Below are 22980 nucleotides of genomic sequence, written 5' to 3' on the forward strand. Positions count from 1 at the left end.
GATAGAACTTACGGCGTGGATGTCAACATCCAAGGCGACGAGAAAGTATCCCTTGAAGAAGAAGGTCAGCATGTACGCCCACTCGACCAAGAAATTCGACCCTCATGAGGCAAAAATCTCCCAAAGGCCTGGAGAATTCACCATCTGAAAACGGTATACAATGGGGTGGTCCCTAGATGGTCAAAGCGTCATATAGATAAATACATCAAGTGCTCATTTATAGGTAGTCTCGTTAAGCTTAATTTCTAAAAAGGCTATTATAGAGTTCCACGACGGGGCCCAAGACAAATACATATACGCTGCGGCCGTCGAGATAATCGTTGCAGAGCGAAGTGACTGATTCTAGCTTCTAGTGCTGCACAAAGCCCTCCTCTTACTGGCTTATTGGTTTCATCGTTTATTGCTTCGCTCCGCAATGATACCAATGCATCTTGATTGGTCCAAAAATAATGAGCTAGCCAACTGTTGCATTTACCCGGTCACATGATGCCCTAGGAGAGAATTGGCCACGTGACACACGTACGGCCTTGTGATTTATACTTGCTTCGCTTCGCTCCGCAATTATTACTAGATTTCATTCACATTGAATGTGACAAAAAAACAAAAACATAAAACAGCCATACTATGACGATGCTCACCTAGCGCCCACCGTTCAGTCGTGGGCGGCTCGCCGCTTTACGCCCTCGGACTTCAGGCGGCTTTAGGAGGCAGTTCACCCACCTGAATACTCTTCACCCAGAGGGGTGAAGCCCTTCCCAACATGTGCTGTTGTGCATTTTGATTAAGGGGAAGATTTCGCGATCTAAGAGAGAATCAGGACCGAAATAGTGCAAAACTCCTCTGTGGGTACACCTTTCTCTTCAAAAAATGCCGTTTACTCATTCATCAAACTAGGCCAAGCCCTCCAGTACCTCAATTTCGCAAATCATGACTCCAAGGGAAGCGAGGCTCTGGTGCGTACACGTCTCGACGTGATATTAGGTTTGGTCCTGGGATGGGATAAGGAAGATGGTCGAATGATTCGTGGAGATTTAGTGTCCTGGGGCTATGAGACCCCATTTCACATGGTGATCAAGATGAATGCTAAGGAGAAGATGTTGTGCGGCCGTCCAGACTACGCGCTCTGGTACGGAGCGCAGGCGAACCTCGAGACAAACCTAGTTATTGTTGAAGCCAAGACCAGCGATGAGATAGGTAAGAGTGAGCGCCAGGTGCTCGCATATATGGGTGAGTCATTTGCACTATACCAGGAGCATCGCTAATGCAATTTCTAGGCCTCGTCCATGCCGGCCGTAAGGAGCGTGGCAAGAACGACACGACCGTCTACGGAGGACAGTATTAAGTTCGTCACCCACAGCAGTAAGGTGAGTCAAAGAGCACCTCGTTACCTATTGACATTACTGTTTTCTGACATCTGAAAGTGGTGTTCCAAGATCCTGACGTGGGGGCAAACCGAAGAAGAGAACAAAAGCATAGTTCCTAAGTGGTATATATAGGCATATTCGTAATACTCCATATAGACACCGATCTGCAAAAGTAGAATTTGGTTCCGAGCTGTCCAAGCAGGGTACAGAAGGGATAATTTAAATTGCTCTGGTGACATGTCAGAGAAATTGGATAAATTGCGCGGTCTATAGTAACTCCGTAAGATATCAAATAGGGTCGATCGTCAAGTATCCAAATAGAATTGGTAATGGTTCCTAATCAGGTACTGCATCCGTAAATTCCTTTTGTAAACGGAATTTATATGGAAACCCCTTTGAGCCATCTCCTATACTTGCTATTCGTTTCTATTTAGAAGTAGGACAATAACATCTACATATGCTACATATAAATAACTGTACCAGAAGTAAATACCAGAAACATTGGTGTTCATTGTTCGCCGTAATTCATTCCCAATGCAAAAGATTGACTGGGCCTGTCTGCTGCTGATCGCATGTGGGACTGCTGGAGCCGAATTGCCGATTGTGGACTTGGGCTATCAGCGGCACCAAGCTATTAGTTTCAACGTGAGTCTTTACCCGTGGGAGAAATCAAAGGCTTGAGAATCCCTCTAACTGTCAGGTCCATGATAAACCTAGTCCACTGGTCGCTATTACCAATTCTCCAATATCCGCTATGCCGAACCGCCACTGGGCCCCTTGCGGTTCGCGCTACCTGTTCCCCCACGCAATCACAGCGACGACGTTGTCAATGGCAAGGGACTTGGTAATATATGTCCCCAGTCTCAGGCTTGTTGGTTCAATGTGCAGAGCGAATTTGTTACTGCCGTGACCGAGGGATCTTCGTTTAATTTCACCGCGGCGTATGATCAGGTCTATCGACAGGATGACTGCACTAAGCCGCGGCCTGTCGCGGACCAGAATCCACTGGAGTCAGAAGATTGCCTGTTTCTCGATGTTTACGTCCCAGAAAGGGTGATCTCCAAACGACAAGGCGAAAAAGGAAAATCGAATCCCCGTGCGCCCGTGTTGGTATACTTCCAGGACGGAGCCTATGTGTCCGGGTCCAAGTCGGATGAGGATCCCTCTGGCTTGATCGCAGCCAGCAGTAGAGATGGGTCCTCTGGTATAATCTATGTGGGAGTCAATTATCGGGTACGTGGTCTCCTCCTCTTACTTTGGACATTCGTCTGCATCTTTCAGTGGCTTATCCAGGAATGTATCGACCAGCTGGGCATATTTGGATGGCTATCAGGTCAGAAGTTTCGATCGGCAGGGGGCGTACCAAATGCCGGGCTGTATGATGAGCGTCTGGCGCTGAAATGGGTGCAACGGCATATCACGAAGTTCGGCGGTGATCCGTCGCGCGTGACCGTCATGGGAGTCTCGGCCGGTGGGGGCTCGATCACGATGCAATTGACGGCTTACGGACGCGCCATTCGCCCTCCATTCGCCCAGATCATTGCGCAGAGCCCGGCCTGGGAACCAGGTACGAAGACACCGGCCATCGAGGACGACCTGTTGGATAAATTATTGGCGTTGTTGAATGTCAGCAGCTTGGAGGAGGCCCGGCGTCTGCCGTCCCAGGCCTTGTTAGACGCTAACTATGAGCTGGTGGCATCCCGTCCATATGGATCAGGCGTTTTCGGACCAGTGAGTCTAATCCGGAGCTACCTACTCGTATTCCCCGTTATTCGTCTATCTGAATACTCACCAAACGGTCTTCTCGCCATCATGATAGGCCATTGATGGAAACTTTGTACCCAATAGTCCTAAGCGACTTCTGCTCGAGCGCAAGGTTGATCCCTCAGTGCGAATCCTTACCTCATACACCGCAAATGAAGGCTTCATGTTAGCCCCAGCCAATGTAACTAACGATGCCACCTTCGACCGATACGCGAATCTGTTGCTCCGCAGTGCCAATGCCAGCGTACGCTCTCACATCGCCCAAGTGCTCTATCCACCCATCTTCAATGGCAGCTGGCCGTATCGCAGTCAGCACGAACGGGCGAATCTGCTCTGGTCCGAGCTCTCCACTACCTGCAACACCCTGTATTTACACAGAGCCGTCGCAACGCCAGGGTATGCGATTGAATATGCTGTGGCGCCTGCGATGCATCTTTCGGACACCCCTTCTGTCTTCTACAATGGGCAAGGTTCCGACTCTTCGCTGAATGCCACCATCGCACAACTCATGCAGCGGCAGATTGTGCAGTTTGTCAAGACGGGGAACCCAAATGCCAAGGGAGACCCTCATGTGCCTCCCTATCACGGACAAGCTCATCTACTTTATTTGGGAGATGACGGGGTGAGTGTCAAGCCGGACTTGACTAATAGAGACCGGTGTGCGTACTGGCAGCAGGTCGAGTTTTGATTGGTTACATTTATTTAACTCTCATTAATCACATGGAGTTAGGGTTGTTTCAACGATAGCCCTAATTGCTTCTTCCGTATAGCAGAATCTCCGGCATGCAAATAGTTTGATTTGGCTTACGCAGTTTAGTTATATCCTGATAATGTATTCCACAACGAGATAGCTTCCATTGAATCTCATAATCACTCTCGTAGAAGGAATCAACACCGACATCCCTAAAGCTCACTCGTTTCCGGTACACTCAGCAGGCCTTCTAGATCACATTCCCCCCAAACTCTGACCACTTCCCCTTAATAATTTAACACCTAGCTTTTCCTCTGTCGCCGCAATCGCATATACAAGGGGCTCGTATCCCCCAAGGGAAAAGAGAATAGCAGTGCGTCTTGACACATCAGATGGCCGACCGTGTACCAGGCAAACAAGCCCGAGACAAATCCGAATGCACCCGCAGTCTTCTTCAGAGCGACTCCAGTAGATGCATGATCGTCGGCCAACGAGAAGTACGATGCAGCCAACAGGGTGTATGTGATTTGGGATGTTCCGAGCATGCCCGTGTATACCAGGTTCCTGTCTCTGGTTAGCTGCGACTACCTTTCAGACTGGGTATCTGTATATATATGTGTATCAACTGACATAGGCATTGCAGCAACGGTAAAGAATAGAACGAATATCCCCCACACTATATCTTCATATTAGCCAAAACCCCAGCTAAAAAAAAGACATGGAAAGAAAGGGCCGTCCACAAGAAGGTTGGGCTGACCTAGCATGAAATATCCAATTGCATTATTCAACGCGGCAGGATCGTCTTTAAAGGCATCCGCCACCCCAAAAGCCGGTGCATTGATCGCCCCAAAAGCCAAGTTGAACAATCCTGGAAAAGGGAGCGACATTAATCAGATATCGGTCGTGATACACGAAAGACGGCAGAATGAGGGAACGATATGCTCACCAAACCCTCCAAAGACCGTATGGCCAAAGGAATTCCCGCGCACGAGCTCCCACTGGGCCACTAGCACCAAGCCCAAGCCCGCTGTGAAAAAGCAGTTACCAATATAGGCATTGGTAATAGCTGCACTTCGCCATTCCATTAGACTCATCGATAGAGTTGTGAAGGCAATTGCGAATGCGCCCATGCCCAGAGCAGTCTAGTAGCAATCCATGGAGAGTTAGAGGATGTTTTACTCCCGAGTGTGAAGATAGGGCACCTTACTGGACTGCCAATCTGCGGGATAGGCTGGAAATCTTGCTCTTTGATGTTTCTGGGATGAGAGGATGAGGCTTCGTAGCTCAACTGAGCTCCCTCTTCTTTAGACATAACCGTTCCCTCAGCTGACAGCTTCATCTTGTGCTGGATTGGATTGTCAAATAAAGGCAATGATACAAAGTGAGGAAAAATAGGGTTTCCGATCAGTTAGAATAAAATTCTCACAACCTTAACTTGCCTGAAGAAAGACTTGTCTAAATACGCATAAGCCTGTCCCCGCCATCTGCCGATCCACAACCGTTAAGGTCTAGGTAGCCAAGGCTCCTTGATATGAGATGCCGTTGTGACTTACTCCATGGGGAAGTCGGGGTTGAGCTTCCAAACTAGATTGGCCAAGGAAGCTAGCTCGTCGTGGTAGTAATGCCGCGCCTCCTCATGCCGGTATAATTCAATTTCCCCATTCAGTTCTGCACGGAGAAAGGACTATATCAAGAAAGATCATCGAGGAGTCGGAGCTGTGGTGGACGTCAATCATATCCGTTAGTAGGAAGGTGGAGTTTGATACAATTAAGAACATAACACTCCAAAAAGAGGGATACGAAAAGTATTCGAAGAGAAACAGCTCATCCAAATTAGATTTCTCTATTCTATTCTACTTTTCTACTACCAATCAAGAAATTTGCCCCAATTCAAATTCCCCTCCTAGACTGAGGCCATAGCAGACCACAATCTATCCTCCTCCATCACTGACGGCGCGTTTTGGTAAGATAGGTCATCACCAGAACCATCGTGAAATTGAACGCGATAAACCCGATGAAAACACCAATGTTCCGATGCCGATGAGCAAACTCATAGCCGTATTGTTGGTACTACTGATGATTAGTTTCCAGACTTGATCCATTTCCTTGCTCTCTCCTGACTAGGGCTTACGTATGATTGTCCGTCGCGATACCGGCAGTATTGACACTCCGTCGTGCTGGTGGGATTAAGCAAATATCCCGTAGCGGTTTCCAGGAAATCCTTGGCATACTGCCCACAGGTCGTGCCATTCGCCGCGTAGAAGATTGAAACCTCCGACTGTTCGCATCGGATGGGTAAATCTTGCAGCACGTCCACAGTGACACCCTCACCCAAGTAAAAGAGGGGAGAGATATTGTAAAACCAGCGCCAACCCGAGGGTGTCACTGGCTTTGGCGAAAGCGTCCCCGCAAAGGTGTTACAAAACATAAAGAAGAATCCGTTGGCGGCAAAGGCTGCCTCGATGTTGGGCATTAGCGATGCGCACAGCTGGGCTAGGCTAGTAGCGAAGACTCCAAAGAGTTCGTACATGAGAAAACTGTACCCTGCGCGCGAGGGGGCGTAGAAATAGCCAACGGGGAAGTACCACAACAGCCAATAGACTAGCGAGCTGAGAAATGTGAAGGGTAGTTCCACGATGAACGCAGATAAGACAAATGCTAGCCAGTGGTAGGTCAAGCTCTCTCGCTCCCGGTGGACGAAAATATCCCGCAGGGTCACGAAGCGTGGTTGCACCTGAAGCCCTAGAGGGGGGCCCACGATGAGGGACATGAAAGCAGAGAAGACCCGATTATATGCCCCTCGCTCTGTGTTGGGAGACTGCAAGTAGGTGAGGGAGTTGAGGAGGGAGTTGCCGACGCTCATCCAGAGCTTCGATGTGACATAATCCGGTTCTCTCCAATAATACAGCCACGTTCGCTGAACCACCACCCACAGCTGTACATGGAAAGGTACCGAATACAAGGACTGTTGCTCCAGCGGTGGGGCTTGTTCTGCGGTAGGGACCAGACTTTGTTCTGCTTTCTCTCGCTCCTTGCCCTGCTGGCTATCACGCCAGAGACCAGCCCAATCCACATGGGCGTCGTTTCGAGACCCAGCCCCAATAACCTCCAGGAAATACTCTGCTGGGTTCTCCTCTGGGCCGTAGGGGCGACTCCGAGGCTGGAAATACTCGATTGCCTCGTGGCAGCGAGTTCCAAGAGGACCATCATAGACCAAGTTCCCTCCGCGGCTCAGTAGATACAACTTGTCAAACTGGTCGATGAGCTCTGCTGCCGGTTGATGGATCGTGCACAGGATGGCCTGTCCCGAGTCTGCCAGACGACGAAGCAAGCGAGCGATCAGCATCGCGGATTGGCCATCGAGACCCGAGGTCGGTTCATCCAGGAATAGGATTTCTGGTTTAGATGCCATCTCCACGCCAATACTGACTTTCTTCCGTTGTTCGAGATTGAGCCCGGCCCCGGGGACACCAACTAAGGCATCCGCAATGTGCTCCATATTCAACCACTCAATCACCTTTTCAACGTAGGCATTTTTTTCCGCCAGAGGGATGGACTCTGGGCGTCGAAGTCGCGCCGTCATTTGCAATGCTTCGCGCACTGTCTGAGTAGGAAGATGAATGTCCTGCTGTTGCACGTAGCCCATTCGACTTCGGAAGAACGTGGGAAGCACTTGACTATTGAGCGCCAGAGTTCCTGTGAGAGTCCCAATGGTGGAACGACCGGCCAGTGCGTTCAGCAGGGTTGTCTTCCCGGCACCCGAGACCCCCATTAGAGCCTTGAGTTGTCCACTCTTGACCGAGCCACTCAGATTGTTAAGCAGACGCTGATCGCCATCTTTGGTTTTGATGTCGAGGCAGAGACTGGTCCATGAAAGGGTGTTACTCTGACTTCCTTGTGACCGATTTGCGTCGTTGCCTTGCCCAGCCGATATGTCCAAACTGTCATTTCCGTGGGCTGGTCCTGTTTCATTATCGATTTTATCGCGACGGTGAATTCCTCGTGAGCTGCTCTTGTAGAAAACTGTGGCTAGTTGACCCGCGGGTGTTTTGAGCATCTCCATCCCGATCCTGTTAAATCACAGTGTCAGTCGTAGATGTTTCCATGAACTAGGCTTCAGCGTCTGATAACTTACCCTGAACAAAGGGCAAAGAAAATGAATAGGGCCGCGTTAATCCCTACATTCCGCCAGAGATGGGAGGTTTTGAATCCATACTGGGCGTGAATATACGAAGCCCCGGATAGGAGACGATCCCCGGGTTGCGATCCCACCACGGTACAGACCTGGTGGGCTATATCGGTATATCCTGGCCCTGATGGGACCAGATCCGAGATACTGCACTGATAGCTCAGATCTCCGAATTCATTCACCATAACAGACTCGAATGCATAATACAAGGGCTGTCACATGTTAGCATTTGTCCAAATCCCATGATATGGTACCCACTGACATTTAGATATCGCAACCACCCGAGCCATACTTGCATCTGTGGTGCGGGAACGTAAAGCCCCGTGTAGAGGACATACATATTAAAGAAAATCCCCACCGGCAGCACAGCCCGATGCATGTTGGGAGAGAATATGGCCACCGAGCGAAAGAACATGGACAGGGCGAGATGCTCAAGGTAGATAATCAGGAACCAGGTGAAGAAGTTCCCGGGCGTCCGCTGAAATCCGGTCAGGAAGTACAGGGGAATATTGTAACAGATCGCTGCCACCTTCCACACAACGTCCGTGGTGACCAAGCCAAGAGCGTATGCAATCGGGCGAGAGATCTGGTATCGCTTCTGCTTCAGGATGAGCGGTCGCTGAGCGAATCCATTCCCAAATTCAGCCATAGACTGCAGTGCCGGGACTAGGACCGAGTAGAATAAAGAAGACGCGAAAATGAACAAGGAATTGGTCGTTCGCTGCTGATTTCGGAACAGCGTGCCCAATACCAGACTTTGAACGACGATTGTGGCGAGCTCCACTGCCCACAAGCTATAATCACTGGTGACGATGCGAAATTGGCGGCTGGCGCAGTACCAAATCTGATGCCATATAGGGAGAGCAAAGGCCGATGTTTTGACAAGGGGACTGGGATTGGTTTGGGAACGCTCCTTGGCCACTTGCACCGACACTTGCATTTCCTGGTAGATAGGACTCGCACTAAAAGCACGCTCAAACTCCTCCGCCGTTCGGGGGACCTGGTTCTCCTTGCCTTCTTGGGCTCGTCGCACGTCCGGATCAGCGGACATCACATTGAGGAAGTCGGCGACGGTGGTGGTCGATAAACACTCAAACCCGAGATCTTCAAAATATGCCTTCGCTTCCTGTACACGGCCATAGAAGATCTGACGACCAGAGTTGATCACCAGGACTTTGTCAAAATAGGAGACAATTGCATCACTGGCTTGGTAGACGCTCATCGCGGCCACACATCGACTTTGTGTCGTCCACTCACGCATCATCTCCATGAATTCGACCGCCGTGGATGAGTCCAGTCCTTGCGTTGGATTATCCAGGCAAATCAGACTGTAAGAATGTGTGAGTCGAGGAATGGCTAGTTTGGTACTTGAATGAGCAGAAGATATCACTTACTGGGCACAAGTGGCCAGGGCCTCCGCCAAAGACACTCGCCGTCGCTCTCCGCCGCTGACTCCTCGTATCTTCGCATCTCCCACTTTCGTATTCAAGACGGTTTCAAGACCAACTAGCTTGGCTAGCTGGGCAACCATCGTGTCAATTTTAGTGGCCGAGACTTCGGGGCCGCATCGTGCTCTGGTCGCAAAGCGTAGGGTCTCCGCCACAGTCAACGTGGGAAAATGGTCATCAGACTCGGCTAAGGAAGACATGTCGGTCAGTGTGTGTCCAAAACGACAAACCTCAAACGATGACTAACCGCAGAAGAGAATATCCTGTGGTCGCTGTGCCATCACATCTAGCAGTGGGTGACCATCCACAGTGAGTTCACCCTGGATCTCCTTGTATTCATCCCACAGGCCCGACAGGGTCTTCAGGAAGGTTGTACACCCGCTCCCCGGTTTACCTAGTACCAACAACATTTCTCCGGGGTCGATCGTGCCTGAGAATCCGCTGAGAATGGGTCGAGAATACTGTTTCCTTTGTCGATTTTGTAGAGGACTCAACAGCCCAAAAGCCGACTCGGCTGCCGATGAGACGGTGGGTGCATCTTGTGACTATCAAGCGTTAATCCTGATTCTTTCGGTTGGATTAGATGTACTCACTCCGGTTCCGCTTCCAATAGCTGATATCTTGTCAAAGACCACTCCAGTGTCACCGGGAATGCCACCCTGGCGTATTTCAAGGAAGTTGCGAACGCTGTCTGCAATCGATTCCCCTGCTGCAATCCGTGAAGATTTCGACGACGGCCCATCAATTTCAGTCAACTCGGATTTCTGCACATCGCCATCGGACTGGATGGGTGTATTTTCTTCGTCTAAAGACGAATGATGATTATCTACCATGATGAAGATAGAAAGCGCTGCAAGACTATCACAACCCCTTCAACAGAGAATCATATTGCCGACTAGAAAAGGCGGAGATTGACTGGCTCAAAAGGAAATGAAAACAATAGCCCATCTCAGGTTCCTCCTTTCGCTGTCTAGTCCAAATATATATTGACTTCCCAAAGGAGTCTCGGAGTTGGGGACTGTCCAAATCGGGTAATTTTGGCCAACTTGTTACTTGAGGAGGCTAACGTATAGTCTGAGAGCCAATGGTTATTTCCAGCCTATTTCGCCGTTTTCAGGTCTCTTTGCTTTATCTTCCTACACGTTCCTATTCACATTCCAACCAACTATTTCGAAAGTTATTATCATTATGGTGCTCATTACTGGTCTCAAAGGTGCCCATGTGCTTATCACAGGTAAGCGAGAGAGAAATATATCAACTTAGGTCTGACTAACGCGGGACTAGGAGGCACGCGGGGTATGGGAGAGGCAATGGTGCATAAATTCCTGGAGGAGGAGGCCAATGTATCCTACTGCGCCCGGACCGTCACCAATACTGAGTATGATGACTTCTATCCTACGCTCCCCGAGGGAAATACCGCCCGCGCTGTGGGAACGGCATTCGATGTTGCTAGCAAAGATGCCCTCGTCCAGTGGGTCGAGAGCTCCGCTCAGCGACTTGGCCGAATTGACGTGATTATCGCCAATGGTGATTTATTTCCCGGCACTCCCTAGTTAGAATGCAAACTGACTGGCTGTAGCATCGCCGATGCATATGGAAGGCGAGACAGAGCACTGGGAGAGCAGTTTTGCGATCGATGTCATGGGTTTCGTCGAGCTGGTCAAGGCGGCCACTCCCTACTTGGAAAAGTCTTCCCAGGCATCCATCATCGTGCAGAGCTCCTTCATGGGGCGTGAATTCTACCGGTCACCTCCTGCAGCCTATGGGCCCTGCAAGGCAGCGCAGCTGCAGCATGTCCAGGAATTGTCCCACTTTTTAGGGCCGAAGGGCATTCGGGTCAATGCCATCTCGCCTGGACCGATTCTGTGCAAGGGTGGTCCCTGGGAGTTGTATTCAAAGATCAACCCGGAATGGGTGGAGGAACAGCGGCTGAAGATTCCTCTGAAGCGGTTGGGTGGGCCGAAAGAGGTGGCAGCCGTGGCAGTGTTCCTGGCAAGTCCGCTGGCCAGCTTCGTATCTGGCACGAATATGTTGGTCGATGGTGGAATTCATGTTGGCACCCAGTTTTAGATTTGAGAACCTAGAATGAGATCAATGATATATGTTCCTAAACCCAAGAATTGATATCGAAATCGACATTCCCTATTTGCATTTTTTGCCTTGTTTGCTCTGTTTGATAGGTTTCAGTAGCTCTCTACGAAGGGGCATAGCGCGCAGGGTCGTTTTCGCCTGATTGAGGCCTTAATGCCTGAAATGCTGCCTGAATTGGCCTGAATCCAGACCGCTTTTAGGCATCCATTTACAGTGTATTGTAAATGATGCCGGGACGGATTAACTAGGCCCGATGACCCCACGATCAGGAAGCATTTGGCACCATGCAAATTTATATATCTCAACTTTCTCCGCGGGTTGCTGGATTTTGTATGGCGCCAAATGCTTCATATTCGTACATGGCAGAGAAATCAAGTAAACCGCCTGAAAAAGCCGGGATAATTAAATTTGTATGGTGTCAAATGCTTCATGTTCATGGGCAAGGCTGGCAGATTACTAAGCTCTCTGTAATGGTAATTCAGGTGTCCTTACTTTTCTGCCAGGCAAATTTCAGGCATTAAGGCCCTAATATGGTGAAAACGACCCTGCGCGCTATGCCCCTTCGTAAGCTCTCTGTTTGTAGAGAACCTCTTTCCGCTCCCTATGCGTCCCAACAACAGCAAAGGAGACTACACAGAGAGGCTCACATAGGACCTCAAAGAAACAGAACTAGATTAGTCTAGACAATGCTAATCTGGAGGGCTCAGATCCAACTCCCACAAACTCTATTCCAAATCGATCCTAGTCTCCGAGAAACAACGAGTAGAATGGCATCGGAGTCATCTCGGAGCCTGAAAAATATCACGTAGAAAACTATCATGCAGGTAATACGCTCTAGTCTCAACTTTTGGACTGTACAACTCACTCCAATGAAGCCAAAAGAGCCGAGAGACAATCTTGGAGACCAACAAGAACTCTTCGTGAAAAGGGAGCCGAGGCTACATCAGCAGCCATCGGAGATAGGATGCGATCCCTCCGCATCTGGGACCGCATCAGGCTCCCAATTGATATCCACCTCTCGTCTGGTCTGGGGGTCGGGCAGCTGGATGCTATCGTCATGATTCTGCGGAATCGACAGTGACAAGAAGCCTCTCGGAGAAGCTATAAGAATGTCCTCCTCGACCACATCGGAGTATACAAAGCAATTAGATTTGCTTAACAGCTCGCTTCACAATGCATCTTCACAGCTGCCAATATCTTGTCCTATTTTGTATCATATCAATCCTACAACCTTCGACTGGATTGTCTTCGAATTGCCGATGCATGCCCGGTGATACATGTTGGCCGTCCTCAGACGACTGGTCGCGCTTCAACACATCCATTGGCGGACGATTAGTGAACACGCAACCACTAGGACAGCCTTGTCATGACCCCTTCTATATCGCCAATGAGTGTCGCTCCCTGAGACAGCAGTGGACCAAGCCAGAGCTCCAGTAAGTAATCCAATGCATCCGACGAGCCCCATCGCCGGCCTGTTGAATCAACCGCATCAAATAGCGATTTATCCTCCTCTTCCATCATGGCAGCCGCCGTGGCCAATGAAACCTGCGATGCCTTTACCCCCCGATCGAAGCCCTGCACGCTGGGTGCGATGGTGTTGTATGCTGTCAATGCTAGCTCCCCAGACGACTTCATACAGACCATTCGATTTTCCCAGGAAAGAAACATTCGTCTCGTCATTCGCAACACAGGCCATGAGTATGCATCATCCAGTAACAATGCCATGCTCTCGCTAATGATGCATCCTAGTTATTTAGGGAAGTCGACTGGTGCAGGCGCACTATCCATCTGGACCCATTATCTCAAGGACATTGATTTCCTGAACTATACCAACGCACACTATACCGGGCCAGCGGTGCGGATGACTGCGGGCGTTCAAGGCACGGACATCAACAAGGCTGCCTATCTAAAAGGGCTGGTGATAGTAGCCGGGGAATGTTCCACTGTAGGCCCAGCTGGGGGGTTCACGCAAGGAGGGGGCCACTCGGCCCTGAGCTCTCAGTTCGGTCTTAGTGCCGACCAAGTCTTGGAATGGGAGGTTGTCGATGGAATGGGCCGATTTCTGACCGCATCGCCTACCCAGAACCCAGATCTGTACTGGGCGCTTAGCGGAGGTGGCGGAGGGACATATGGGGTCGTGTATTCCATGACCGTCAAGGCGTTTCCCGACTTCCCCGTCACAGGCGTCGTTATCCAATTTGAGAACAAGAACCCCTCGTCGCACAGTTTCTTTGAAGCTGTAGGACACTACCATCGCCACCTACCCACATACACCGCATCTGGTGGGATGGCGATTGCACAAATTACACACTCGTCGTTTCTGCTCACCCCGCTGACACTCCCTGCGTATACCGCAGTAGAGGCCAAGAGACTGTTGGCGCCCTTTCTGCAAGACCTGCACAAACTGAACATTTCCTATACCATGAACATCACCGAGTCACCATCATATTTCCAGCATTATACAAAACTGATCGAGCCCGATCCGACGCAACTAGTGCAAAACGCGCAATATGGCGGCCGTCTTCTTCCGCTCGACCTCATTCAGCACAATAACTGGCAACTCACGGATGCCATACAGAGAATCACTGCGGATGGTGTCACGTTCGTGGGTATCGGTCTGAATGTCTCGTCATCTGTGACTGGCAATGTCTGGAATTCAGTTCTACCTGCGTGGCGCACAGCAGCAATGACCGTCATCTTATCTACGTACGTTCTCTTTATCTGACATGCCGTGGAACTTTTTTGTTTCGATATGCTTCCTGACACACACATCATCCAGAGACTGGCCCACCGGTGCGAATCTCACCAAGATGAAAACCTTGGCGGACCGGATGACAACCAAATGGGTGCCGATCCTCACGGCCTTGAGTCCAGATTCGGGGTGCTATATGAGCGAGGCAAGACGACAGACATTCATGATTTGAGACCACTGGCTTACCATGCGGACAGGCGGATCCCCAGCAGCCGGATTGGAAGCAGACCTTTTACGGTCACAACTATAATTCGCTGTACGCGATCAAGAAAAAATATGATCCGTTCCAAACTTTCTATGCGCCGACGGCTATTGGCAGTGAGAACTGGCAAGTCGAGGCTGGTGGTCGTCTGTGTCAGGTCACCAGGCTGGATTGACACGACAAGATATCACCTGATCTGTCATTTTGACTCTTGAGAAATCAAATATATCGTAGGTTTATGCTGTACCTAGTTCTACCCTATTAATATATCTTCATTACCCTGATTTCTTCGTATAATTGATAAAAAGACGTCTAGAAATAGTAACGAGACAGTGATGGATCATGTGATCTTTAGCGTTACTCGATTAGGAAGGTGTACCTCCGGCCGAGGGGGGTTCTATACCAATCCCCTTAATATACGGAGGGTCCTCCCCAATGTCTCTGTTAAGAAAAGAAAGGCAAGAATCTGGAAGTGTAATTATTCCTAATCTTGTGTGTAAAACTTGTTACTGGTATCCAGAAGAGTCCTCTACGAAAATTTTCCTATAATTTTCACAACGTAAGATGATAATATGATTAGGTATATTCTAATCCTTGCTCCAACACATAATTCACTACATATGTACTATAAATAAGTTATTTATCCAGTTTGTTTGTATCTTTTCTACTTCTCCCCTCTAGCAGAGCCCGCTGCTTGGTTAGCAACTATGGATTATGGTACTCTAAGTCGGACAAAATGTAAATGCAGTAAGGCAAAAAAGGAATAGTGAAAAAAGCACACGGTTAATCATGTATTGGTAGTCCAGGAATCCATGATCATCGCACTCGCATGCAGCCACTGGGCTTCAGTACCGGTGACCATGTCAGCAGAGGTGGCCGAGGGCATCGAGAGAGACTCCGTCGTCCCCAAAGAAGGAGATAGCTCGGGTAATGAACCAATCGGCATCATCTCCGTTAGGTGCATGCGCGCTTCAAAGTTGGGCATTGGCTGGTAGGACGACATTTCCAGGGTAGTCGGTGGCAGCGCCCGCTTTAGAGAGTTGGACCGGACCCCCGGTTGCCCGGGTGCGACGAACGAGTTCTGATTCGACGGCGGCCTGGGATTCTGCGCCCTGGTGGACAAGGGCTGGCTCGTACGCGGTACTTGTCGCCGAGTTAGACCTTGTTGGACATTATTGATGAGTCGATCCGCCTGGCAACTGACTTGGCGGACGACCTGCGCCGCGTTTTTGGCTGCCAAAAAGTGATCACTCACGAGGTCCAGCGTGCGAATCGCCGTCTGCAATGACTTGCGGGCAGAAGGGGTTGGGGGACAGACGGGATTGGCGAGCACAAATCCCAGGGTACACAGGATAGCATCCCACTGGTACTGGAAGATGGGCGACCACCCGCGCAGGAGATCTGTCTCGGATAGCACTTGGTTGAGGATACTGGTAATTGCCATAGCGTGGTTCAGACAGGAGATATTGTAACCGTCGGTCCGTGGGGTCACGGAGGAGCTCACGGGAGGGTATCGCATGAAGGGACGCAGTGTCGAGATCACAAGATGGTGATAGTGGAGCTCCAGCAGGAGGCGTTGGCATTGCAGCCAAAGTGGGCTATACGGAGACAGATTCAACGCGTCCCGATTGGTGGAGAATGGGTCCCCCGCCCCCTTGCGAGCATTACATAGGGACTGCGGCACGTTTTGAACCCAGTTATGAATGGCTGTCATCTCCCCTCCGAGAAACTCTGCCAAGCTCTCGAGGAGGCGCGGGTCGTCATATAGATCCTTAACCTTATTCCCGCTCAGCAACTGGGAACATTTCCGGTGTAACGCTGTCTGCACACCCTGAACAAGATATATGAGCTTTGTGCACTGGACATGGAAGCTGAGCCAGCTGATATCCTCATTATTCGTGAGGAGGACTGTGCCAGATAGCCGGGCATGCTCTCGATCATCCCCCGGTAGCCCGCAGCTGACATGGGACAACTGAATGAGTGGAGGCCGACCCAGGGCCATCGAGAGCTGGCTGTCGATCCGATAGAGTGTCCACCAAATCCGGCGCTGTAGCTCCTGCTGCTCGGGGGAGGTCCCGTCCAGCGGGCGGATATGCAGCCGCAGCGCATGGGCGATTCGTAGCGTGGCACCCAGGTTAATGTGTGCCGTATTCAGCAGGGAGGTGTTGTACAAGTAGACAATCGAATAAATGTGACTCTGCACGACCATGATGGTTGGATTTTCGAGCTCACTCTGCAGAAGCTTCTGGGCCCTTTGGTAGTAAGTCCGACTGGCTAGATTCGCGTTTTTGGTCTGCCATCCAGACTCCGAATCTGACTGCTGGTTGTCTCCACTGATAAAGAATGTGCTGCTGTACTGCATACAGACCGCTAATAGCACATCGACCAAGGCGGATGGCTTCCGGGTAGACATTCCATCTGTGGAATTAGACCATAGTGAGTCATAATGTTGCTGAAACTCGCGTTCATCGAGGATAGGATAGACACAATGAAAAGACTGCCAGAGCAGATTGAGAAAGTGTTCCTCTTGTGACCGGGTCAGATCCTCGGCCTCCTCGTTTCCATCTGGAGGCTGATCCGCCTGACTGTTGGGGCTTGCATCCCATCGAGACGGTTGATGGGTCGGGGCAACATAATTGAAACGGGCCATGCATGCCTCTAGCTTCGCATCTTCCAATGGCTGGTTTAGGGCTTGTGAGAGATAGCGAGTGATTCGAGAGACAAAATATGAGGATGACAAGGGCCCGTAGTGAATCTGTCCCGTCTGCTGCAGACCTTGCCATCCTTCTGTGGTATTGCTGAGCTCCGCAAAGTCGAACGAAGTGTGGGCAGCATCCGATAGTGGGGGCGTCGCGAAACCCGTCTGTGCTTGGATTTCCGCTCCATCTTTGAGTTTCGCGATTTGATCTTGAAGGTCCTTGACCTCAGTTCGTAGCCGTTGCAACTCTCTGTCGATGTGAATCAGCAAACCATTTACTCCCATCCCCATGTGATCATGAGGGAGATAGATATCTGATTCCTACCGATTTGCAGCTGGGAGCGAGGTGGCCTCCTGTGGCTTTGTGTTGCTGCAAGAACCTCCTCGATTCAGGCAGTTGTGACATGGCTGCTTGTCATCGCATCTGACACGATTGAGCCGACACCAGTCACAGGCCCGAGCAACCTGATTGCGCTTTGGTCGTGGAGCTGTGATAGGCGTAGCTGATTTCTCACGGGAGGCGTCGATCGTGGTGTCGAAGTTGGCGGAGAAAGTGGAGTACATGACGGAGCGGTGGAGTGGAGGACAGCAAAATTCAGATATTCATTCAGACCAGATTCATTCGACTCCAAATGGCGGTCGGAACCTTAAAAGTAATTTCCCTCCAGACTACTCAAGACTAGATGGGAGGGGGTGGAGGGGCCGAAAGGTAGATCGTAGACAAAAATGAGTTGTGTTGGGGTTGGATGCCTGAGGTTTGCATATCTAAGCCTCGCGCAAATACAGGGGTCGTAGATTATGGGCTTCCCTGCACAGGATGAGACATGCATGAAAAAAACGAAGAGCAGAATAAAAAACTAGAAAAGAGCCATATGCTGGCGAAACACCCACAAATCCCACTAGTGTGTCATGTCGTCAGCTATTGTCGTGGACATTTCTAAGCTTGGCTGAATTGCCATATCCCTTTGTTGGAAGAATAGGCGAGCGTGATTGTTCTATTGGCCAAAGTCAGATAGATAAGATAATAGACATTAGGTAGCCTTCCAAGGTTGGAATGGCCTTGTAGGGAATTCAGTCTATCATTCTATAGGTGAGAGATCTTACGGGCATGCAGTTTTGGTCAGATTTACTAAGTACTAATGGAAAAGCTTCGTCCTATATTGGAAAGATAGATACACGTGGGATCGTCATGTATATGGTATAAAATAGACTAGTACTAAACTATAAACGGCATATAATCACAGATTTTATAGACATGGATAGTGATAGTGAAGAAATATATTTAAGCGGAAGAGGCGTAGTTAGCTAGGTGGCAATACAATAAATTGGTAATTAAATCAAAGTAAATTAAATTAAACCCTAGCGTGAGTACCGTGTAGCTAGTCCTATAACACTACCAACGAGCGCTAGAGGAATTCTTCACGATAATCCAACCCAAGTCCTATCCAGACACTCCGTGAAACCCAACCAAGCCTAAGGCGTGCTAGAGCGCTCACCTTATCTCAAAAATTAGTTCCAATCTGTGGGAAATCGGAGGAGGTCCTTCCGGTGCTCCTTGCAGCGATATGCATGAGCTGCAGAAACGGAGTTACCGTTATGCCGTGATGCTATTATGCCTCTACAATGCGACGTGCATCGATGTACAGGGGTCAAATTGCCTATTCTAGGTACGATGTAGTAGCCATGTGGTAATACTAAAATGCAAGAATAGATTTGGTTTACTTGCCTTGCGGCTTCCCCGGTGCTATAAACTTAAAATCCTATGCCGTTAGAAGCAAATAGGTAAGATAATGTCAGGAAAAAGCAGGCGATACCAATTGTGGGCTTTTATTAACTCGAATGTATCCACATCGGAACATACTGCATTGATTACACGGATGATCTGCAGGAAAATAAGGTTTTGATGCCGCGCTGACAGCTCGCATAACAATGCCCGATGGAGTAGAGGAGGGGGTAATCGTCATATTCAAGCGTATGCTCTAATCTAATCAAATCGAGCAAAAACCTCTTGTGCCTCGGCAAACTCCCGCATAATGGTCCCCCGCTTCTCCGGAGAACGGAGACGAATGGCACATCCATAGTCCTTGGGGCAATGAAGGAATCCCTTACTAGCGCCGGAGTGAGCCGAAATGTCACTGTCGCTGCCGGGTGGCTCGAGGAACTCAAAGGCCCAGAGCAGCTTGGCAACGCCGATTATCAAGTTTCGTTCCGCCAAGTGGATGCCCGGGCAGATGCGTCGGCCCGCCCCGTAACCGAAGTGGTCTCGCCGTTCGGACGCTGCGTAGGCCGAGGCTAAGGCTGGGAAATCGGCGAAGCGTTCAGGCTGGAAATGCTCAGGTTCCTGCCATCGCTCACTGTCATGATGCATGCCCCAGACGTTGAGAACGATGCTTGATCCTTGCGGGATGAGTTTCCCATCGATGTGGTCGTCTGAGGAGATTTGTTAGCCAATCTCTTGTTATTCTGAGAGAGAAAATACCGGTTTCAACAAACCTTCCGCAACGGCATGGGGAACTCCCAAGGGGCTAACAGGACGCCAGCGGTGGGATTCTTTGATAATCATGTTGATGTAGGGCAACTTGGACCGGTCAGACCAAGCCGGGGAGCGTTCATAGCCGATAATAGAGTCGATTTCTGCATGGGCCCTGCAATACCACCCTATTAGCTTTCTCATTGGATGAAAAACTTGGCGCGGTCAGCATACCTTGCCTGCACTTCTGGATACTTAGTCATGGCCTGAATAATGGTCAATATAAGCGAGGAAGAAGTATCGGACCCTCCTTCCATCAGAACTCCTCCTAGGAATCGTAGTTCATTCTCGGAGAGCGGAGTTTGTTTTAGTGTATCTAGAACCCGATCCATAAAGGAGTCGCGCTGAACACCCCGTTGGCGGCGCTCTTTCACTTGATCTAGAACAGTCTGGTAAAGGGACTGCATTAGATCACCCACTTCGACCGCTCGGTTCCGCCAGTTGCCTAACAGCCACTGCGGCACATAGCGCAACAAAGCAAACGAGTCGACAGGCGGGGTGGCGCCCAGCTCCTGCACCAAAGACCATTTGTCCATCAGATAGAAAAGCTTCTTCATGTACTCATCGTGGACAGTTTTGGTGCGAATCCCAAAGACAAGTGAGTTGGTGATACTGTTACTGTAACGCTTTGGATGCAGCATGTGATCCTCTGGCATGGTCAGATAGTCATGCAGCATCTGTTTGGCCTCCGCCTCTTGGACCTTCCAGTGCTCGCGCTCGCAGCGGGGCTCCATGAAGTATTGATGGATGGTTTTACGTAACATGCGCCATCTCTCCCCGTACTGCATGACCAGGAGATGGTCGCTCTGCGTGATCAGGTGAGATACCAATGATGCCGGTCGGTGGGAATATATGTTACTCTTCTTGTCCAGTAGTGTCTTGATCAGTTTCTGATCGCTGATGACGATGGTGGTGTTGTTGTATCGCTTCAGCGTGAAGAAACCGCCATATTCCTTAGCCCACTGAGAAAACCTATGTGAAGCACTTAGCAAGTTGGCCCCCTACATCACAGGGGAGTTGTCCTTTACTGAAAATGTGCATCCGACTTTGGCACTTGCAGTTCGTTTCCAAAAAGAGGAACAGTTGGAGGCCCTGTGCATCTGTTAGATTTGAATTCCTGCCTTATCCTTTGCAATAACATACCGTTCGGGAGCTCTGGGGGTCGATGTCCTGCACGGAGGAGATATGTGACAAGGACGAATGCGCCCGTACTACTGAGCAGTATCGCCAGAAGGTGCGTTGGTGCGAGCTGTAGGAGATCCATAGTGTTGGCGCCGGAAAGTAGTCCTCAGGGCAGAGGTATTCTCTATACTTATGGTCCTCATCAACGTGGGTAAACCCATTTTGAGATTGGGACTCAGCTAGGTGGGCGACGGTTTAGGGTTCCTAAAGGAGAATCGGAGTCTGCTCGTATAGAGCTCTCACAGCAAGATACATTGTCTCCGCCTATATCCTGTCCTGTCTACCTAACTATTATCAAAGATGCTTTTGTAATTCTCCTCGAAATACTATGGGAAACTTGCCTCAATGGACAGTTAGGCGTCAAGCGTGTGCTACAACCTTTGAGAATACAGAGAGGAGGCTTTTGAAATCCTGCTAGCCCCTGGTGTACGACAACCAACCGATCTATGTTTAATATTCTACGTAGAAAAAGGGCTTTATGGGAAGCAGGAGTTCTTTGAATAGGGGTGTATAAGAGACGTAGCGTTCTCTATAGCAAGTGACACGCCTGCCACATGAGATCATGATTTTTCCCCGCCGTCCAGATCTTCTGAACATATCTCAGTCTAGACAATCAATCATCATCTCATATCGCTACGCAGGAAGAAAGGAGTAAAAATAACAATTGAATTCAAACGAACCGGGACTCATAGACTAACAGGCGTTGAGTGATATATCTCTACTTTCCCGCATTGTCCACCACTGTCCGTCGCTGAGTCCAAGAACCTAACTGCTCCAACTTGCTCTCGACCCCTGTGGAGTGACCATTAGACTCATTTGCTGACCCGGGCCGTACGCCATTAAACAGCCCCTGCTCATACGCAACTGCGCCCAGGGTCAATGGGGTGGGAGACATATCGTCCGTCCACTGCTCAAACTCAGCGTTTTCAGGCTTAGCCTTGGGTTCCAGCTCTACCTGCTTCGTCCAGGATTTCTCCTCCTCGAATGCAGCATGCACTAGATGCCGCTGAAAGAAGGAACCCTTCATCTTGGCGACAGCAAAGTCCCAATCCGTGGTATATTCTCGGAAGAATGGCTTATACCCTAGGAGTCCCCCGATCCAGCGGCCGATGATTACACAGGTCCAGTATCCAACCTGCCGGCGAAAGGGCACCCATGCAGGAGCGGGTGTATAGGCATCCCCGCCATCTTGAATCTACTACTATGTCAGCCGATGGTACGGAAGATTTTGTGCGGAGGATAGATAATTACCGCGAGGAACTGGATCCAATCGATCCCTCCATCGTGCAACAATGCATCGTGCCAATAGCCGTACCAGTTTTCGAAGAAGACCCGATCGAGCTGGTAGTCATTCCCCGAGTCTGACGCACTCAGGTAAACCGTCATGCTCTCGGGAGAATCCGGATGGATGAAAAAGTTATGCACACTACCCGCCTTGACCGAGATCTCGCCATCTTCTGGAGTGATGCGGCGGACGACCCCGTCCACTGCAATCCCGAGCACTCCCTGTCCGACACGGAAGTACTCGGTTTGGAATTGGTGAAAATGCGGAGGCGGACCTTTTGGTCGATCGGTGCTATTGATGAGCTTGCGCAGATTTTCCGGGATTGAGCCTTCAATGGTGTGACGGTATGTCTGACGGAAGAGAAAACAACGACCTGGTGGAGGTTCGAGGAACTCGGTGGTGAGAAGACCGCCAAATCTGGCTATGTCAGCGATCAAAATACCGGTGAAGGGAGCTAATTACATACTTGACAATAGTCGACTGGCCGGCCGAGTAATGGTAGGGCACAAATGGGGCCATTATGCTTGTGAAGGTTGGTCAATTGGTGAAAATCGGATTTTACAGAAGAACCACGAATATTCAATCTCTTCTCCTAAAGAATATCCAGAAAATGTCGTGTGTCTCTACCATCGCATATATACTAGCTATCGCATTCAACCAGTTCCCCATGGGCTGCCTGTTGAAGCATGTTGAAATGGCCTGATCCACACTTGGGAGTTTTTGAGCAATGCACCTTCTCCTCCTCCGGAGTATCTGTATGGAGTCCTCATGAGGTTCCTAAAGG

General features: G+C 49.9%; 9 protein-coding genes across 9 annotated transcripts; 4 read left to right on the forward strand and 5 right to left on the reverse strand.

Annotated features, from left to right (window-relative positions):
• Nucleotides 1-1076: 1076 nt before the first annotated feature.
• N7518_009173 (uncharacterized protein) lies at nt 1077-1342 on the forward strand (the record flags this gene model as incomplete). The annotated part of the gene is made up of 2 exons (XM_057190100.1): nt 1077-1227; nt 1275-1342. 2 exons carry the CDS (start codon nt 1077-1079, stop codon nt 1340-1342), a joined length of 219 nt encoding a protein of 72 aa, XP_057037756.1.
• A 556-nt stretch (nt 1343-1898) lies between these two features.
• Nucleotides 1899-3816, forward strand: N7518_009174 (Carboxylesterase type B; the record flags this gene model as incomplete). Its single annotated transcript, XM_057190101.1, has 4 exons — nt 1899-2009; nt 2082-2597; nt 2646-3095; nt 3184-3816. 4 exons carry the CDS (start codon nt 1899-1901, stop codon nt 3814-3816), a joined length of 1710 nt encoding a protein of 569 aa, XP_057037757.1.
• Nucleotides 3817-4121: 305 nt separating this feature from the next.
• N7518_009175 (GPR1/FUN34/yaaH) lies at nt 4122-5158 on the reverse strand (the record flags this gene model as incomplete). The annotated part of the gene is made up of 5 exons (XM_057190102.1): nt 4122-4383; nt 4450-4495; nt 4577-4687; nt 4766-4961; nt 5027-5158. The coding sequence occupies 5 exons, from the start codon at nt 5156-5158 to the stop codon at nt 4122-4124; spliced, it is 747 nt and encodes a 248-aa protein (XP_057037758.1).
• Nucleotides 5159-5763: 605 nt separating this feature from the next.
• N7518_009176 (uncharacterized protein) lies at nt 5764-10289 on the reverse strand (the record flags this gene model as incomplete). The annotated part of the gene is made up of 7 exons (XM_057190103.1): nt 5764-5889; nt 5951-7889; nt 7955-8220; nt 8271-9336; nt 9403-9643; nt 9704-10001; nt 10050-10289. The coding sequence occupies 7 exons, from the start codon at nt 10287-10289 to the stop codon at nt 5764-5766; spliced, it is 4176 nt and encodes a 1391-aa protein (XP_057037759.1).
• Nucleotides 10290-10644: 355 nt separating this feature from the next.
• On the forward strand, nt 10645-11526 carry N7518_009177 (SDR family NAD(P)-dependent oxidoreductase; the record flags this gene model as incomplete). Its single annotated transcript, XM_057190104.1, has 3 exons — nt 10645-10690; nt 10741-10983; nt 11036-11526. 3 exons carry the CDS (start codon nt 10645-10647, stop codon nt 11524-11526), a joined length of 780 nt encoding a protein of 259 aa, XP_057037760.1.
• A 1194-nt stretch (nt 11527-12720) lies between these two features.
• N7518_009178 (FAD-dependent oxidoreductase) lies at nt 12721-14676 on the forward strand (the record flags this gene model as incomplete). The annotated part of the gene is made up of 5 exons (XM_057190105.1): nt 12721-12980; nt 13045-13245; nt 13297-14253; nt 14329-14428; nt 14497-14676. 5 exons carry the CDS (start codon nt 12721-12723, stop codon nt 14674-14676), a joined length of 1698 nt encoding a protein of 565 aa, XP_057037761.1.
• Nucleotides 14677-15288: 612 nt separating this feature from the next.
• N7518_009179 (Zn(II)2Cys6 transcription factor) lies at nt 15289-17763 on the reverse strand (the record flags this gene model as incomplete). The annotated part of the gene is made up of 2 exons (XM_057190106.1): nt 15289-17449; nt 17525-17763. 2 exons carry the CDS (start codon nt 17761-17763, stop codon nt 15289-15291), a joined length of 2400 nt encoding a protein of 799 aa, XP_057037762.1.
• Nucleotides 17764-19183: 1420 nt separating this feature from the next.
• Nucleotides 19184-20993, reverse strand: N7518_009180 (cytochrome P450; the record flags this gene model as incomplete). The annotated part of the gene is made up of 5 exons (XM_057190107.1): nt 19184-19629; nt 19693-19844; nt 19904-20701; nt 20758-20821; nt 20873-20993. 5 exons carry the CDS (start codon nt 20991-20993, stop codon nt 19184-19186), a joined length of 1581 nt encoding a protein of 526 aa, XP_057037763.1.
• Nucleotides 20994-21629: 636 nt separating this feature from the next.
• On the reverse strand, nt 21630-22715 carry N7518_009181 (uncharacterized protein; the record flags this gene model as incomplete). The annotated part of the gene is made up of 3 exons (XM_057190108.1): nt 21630-22106; nt 22163-22613; nt 22663-22715. 3 exons carry the CDS (start codon nt 22713-22715, stop codon nt 21630-21632), a joined length of 981 nt encoding a protein of 326 aa, XP_057037764.1.
• Nucleotides 22716-22980: the final 265 nt, after the last annotated feature.

Source organism: Penicillium psychrosexuale, assembly GCF_028828465.1.
Source record: "Penicillium psychrosexuale strain IBT 29551 chromosome Unknown utg000005l, whole genome shotgun sequence".
In the NCBI taxonomy this organism is placed as follows: Eukaryota; Fungi; Ascomycota; class Eurotiomycetes; order Eurotiales; family Aspergillaceae; genus Penicillium; species Penicillium psychrosexuale.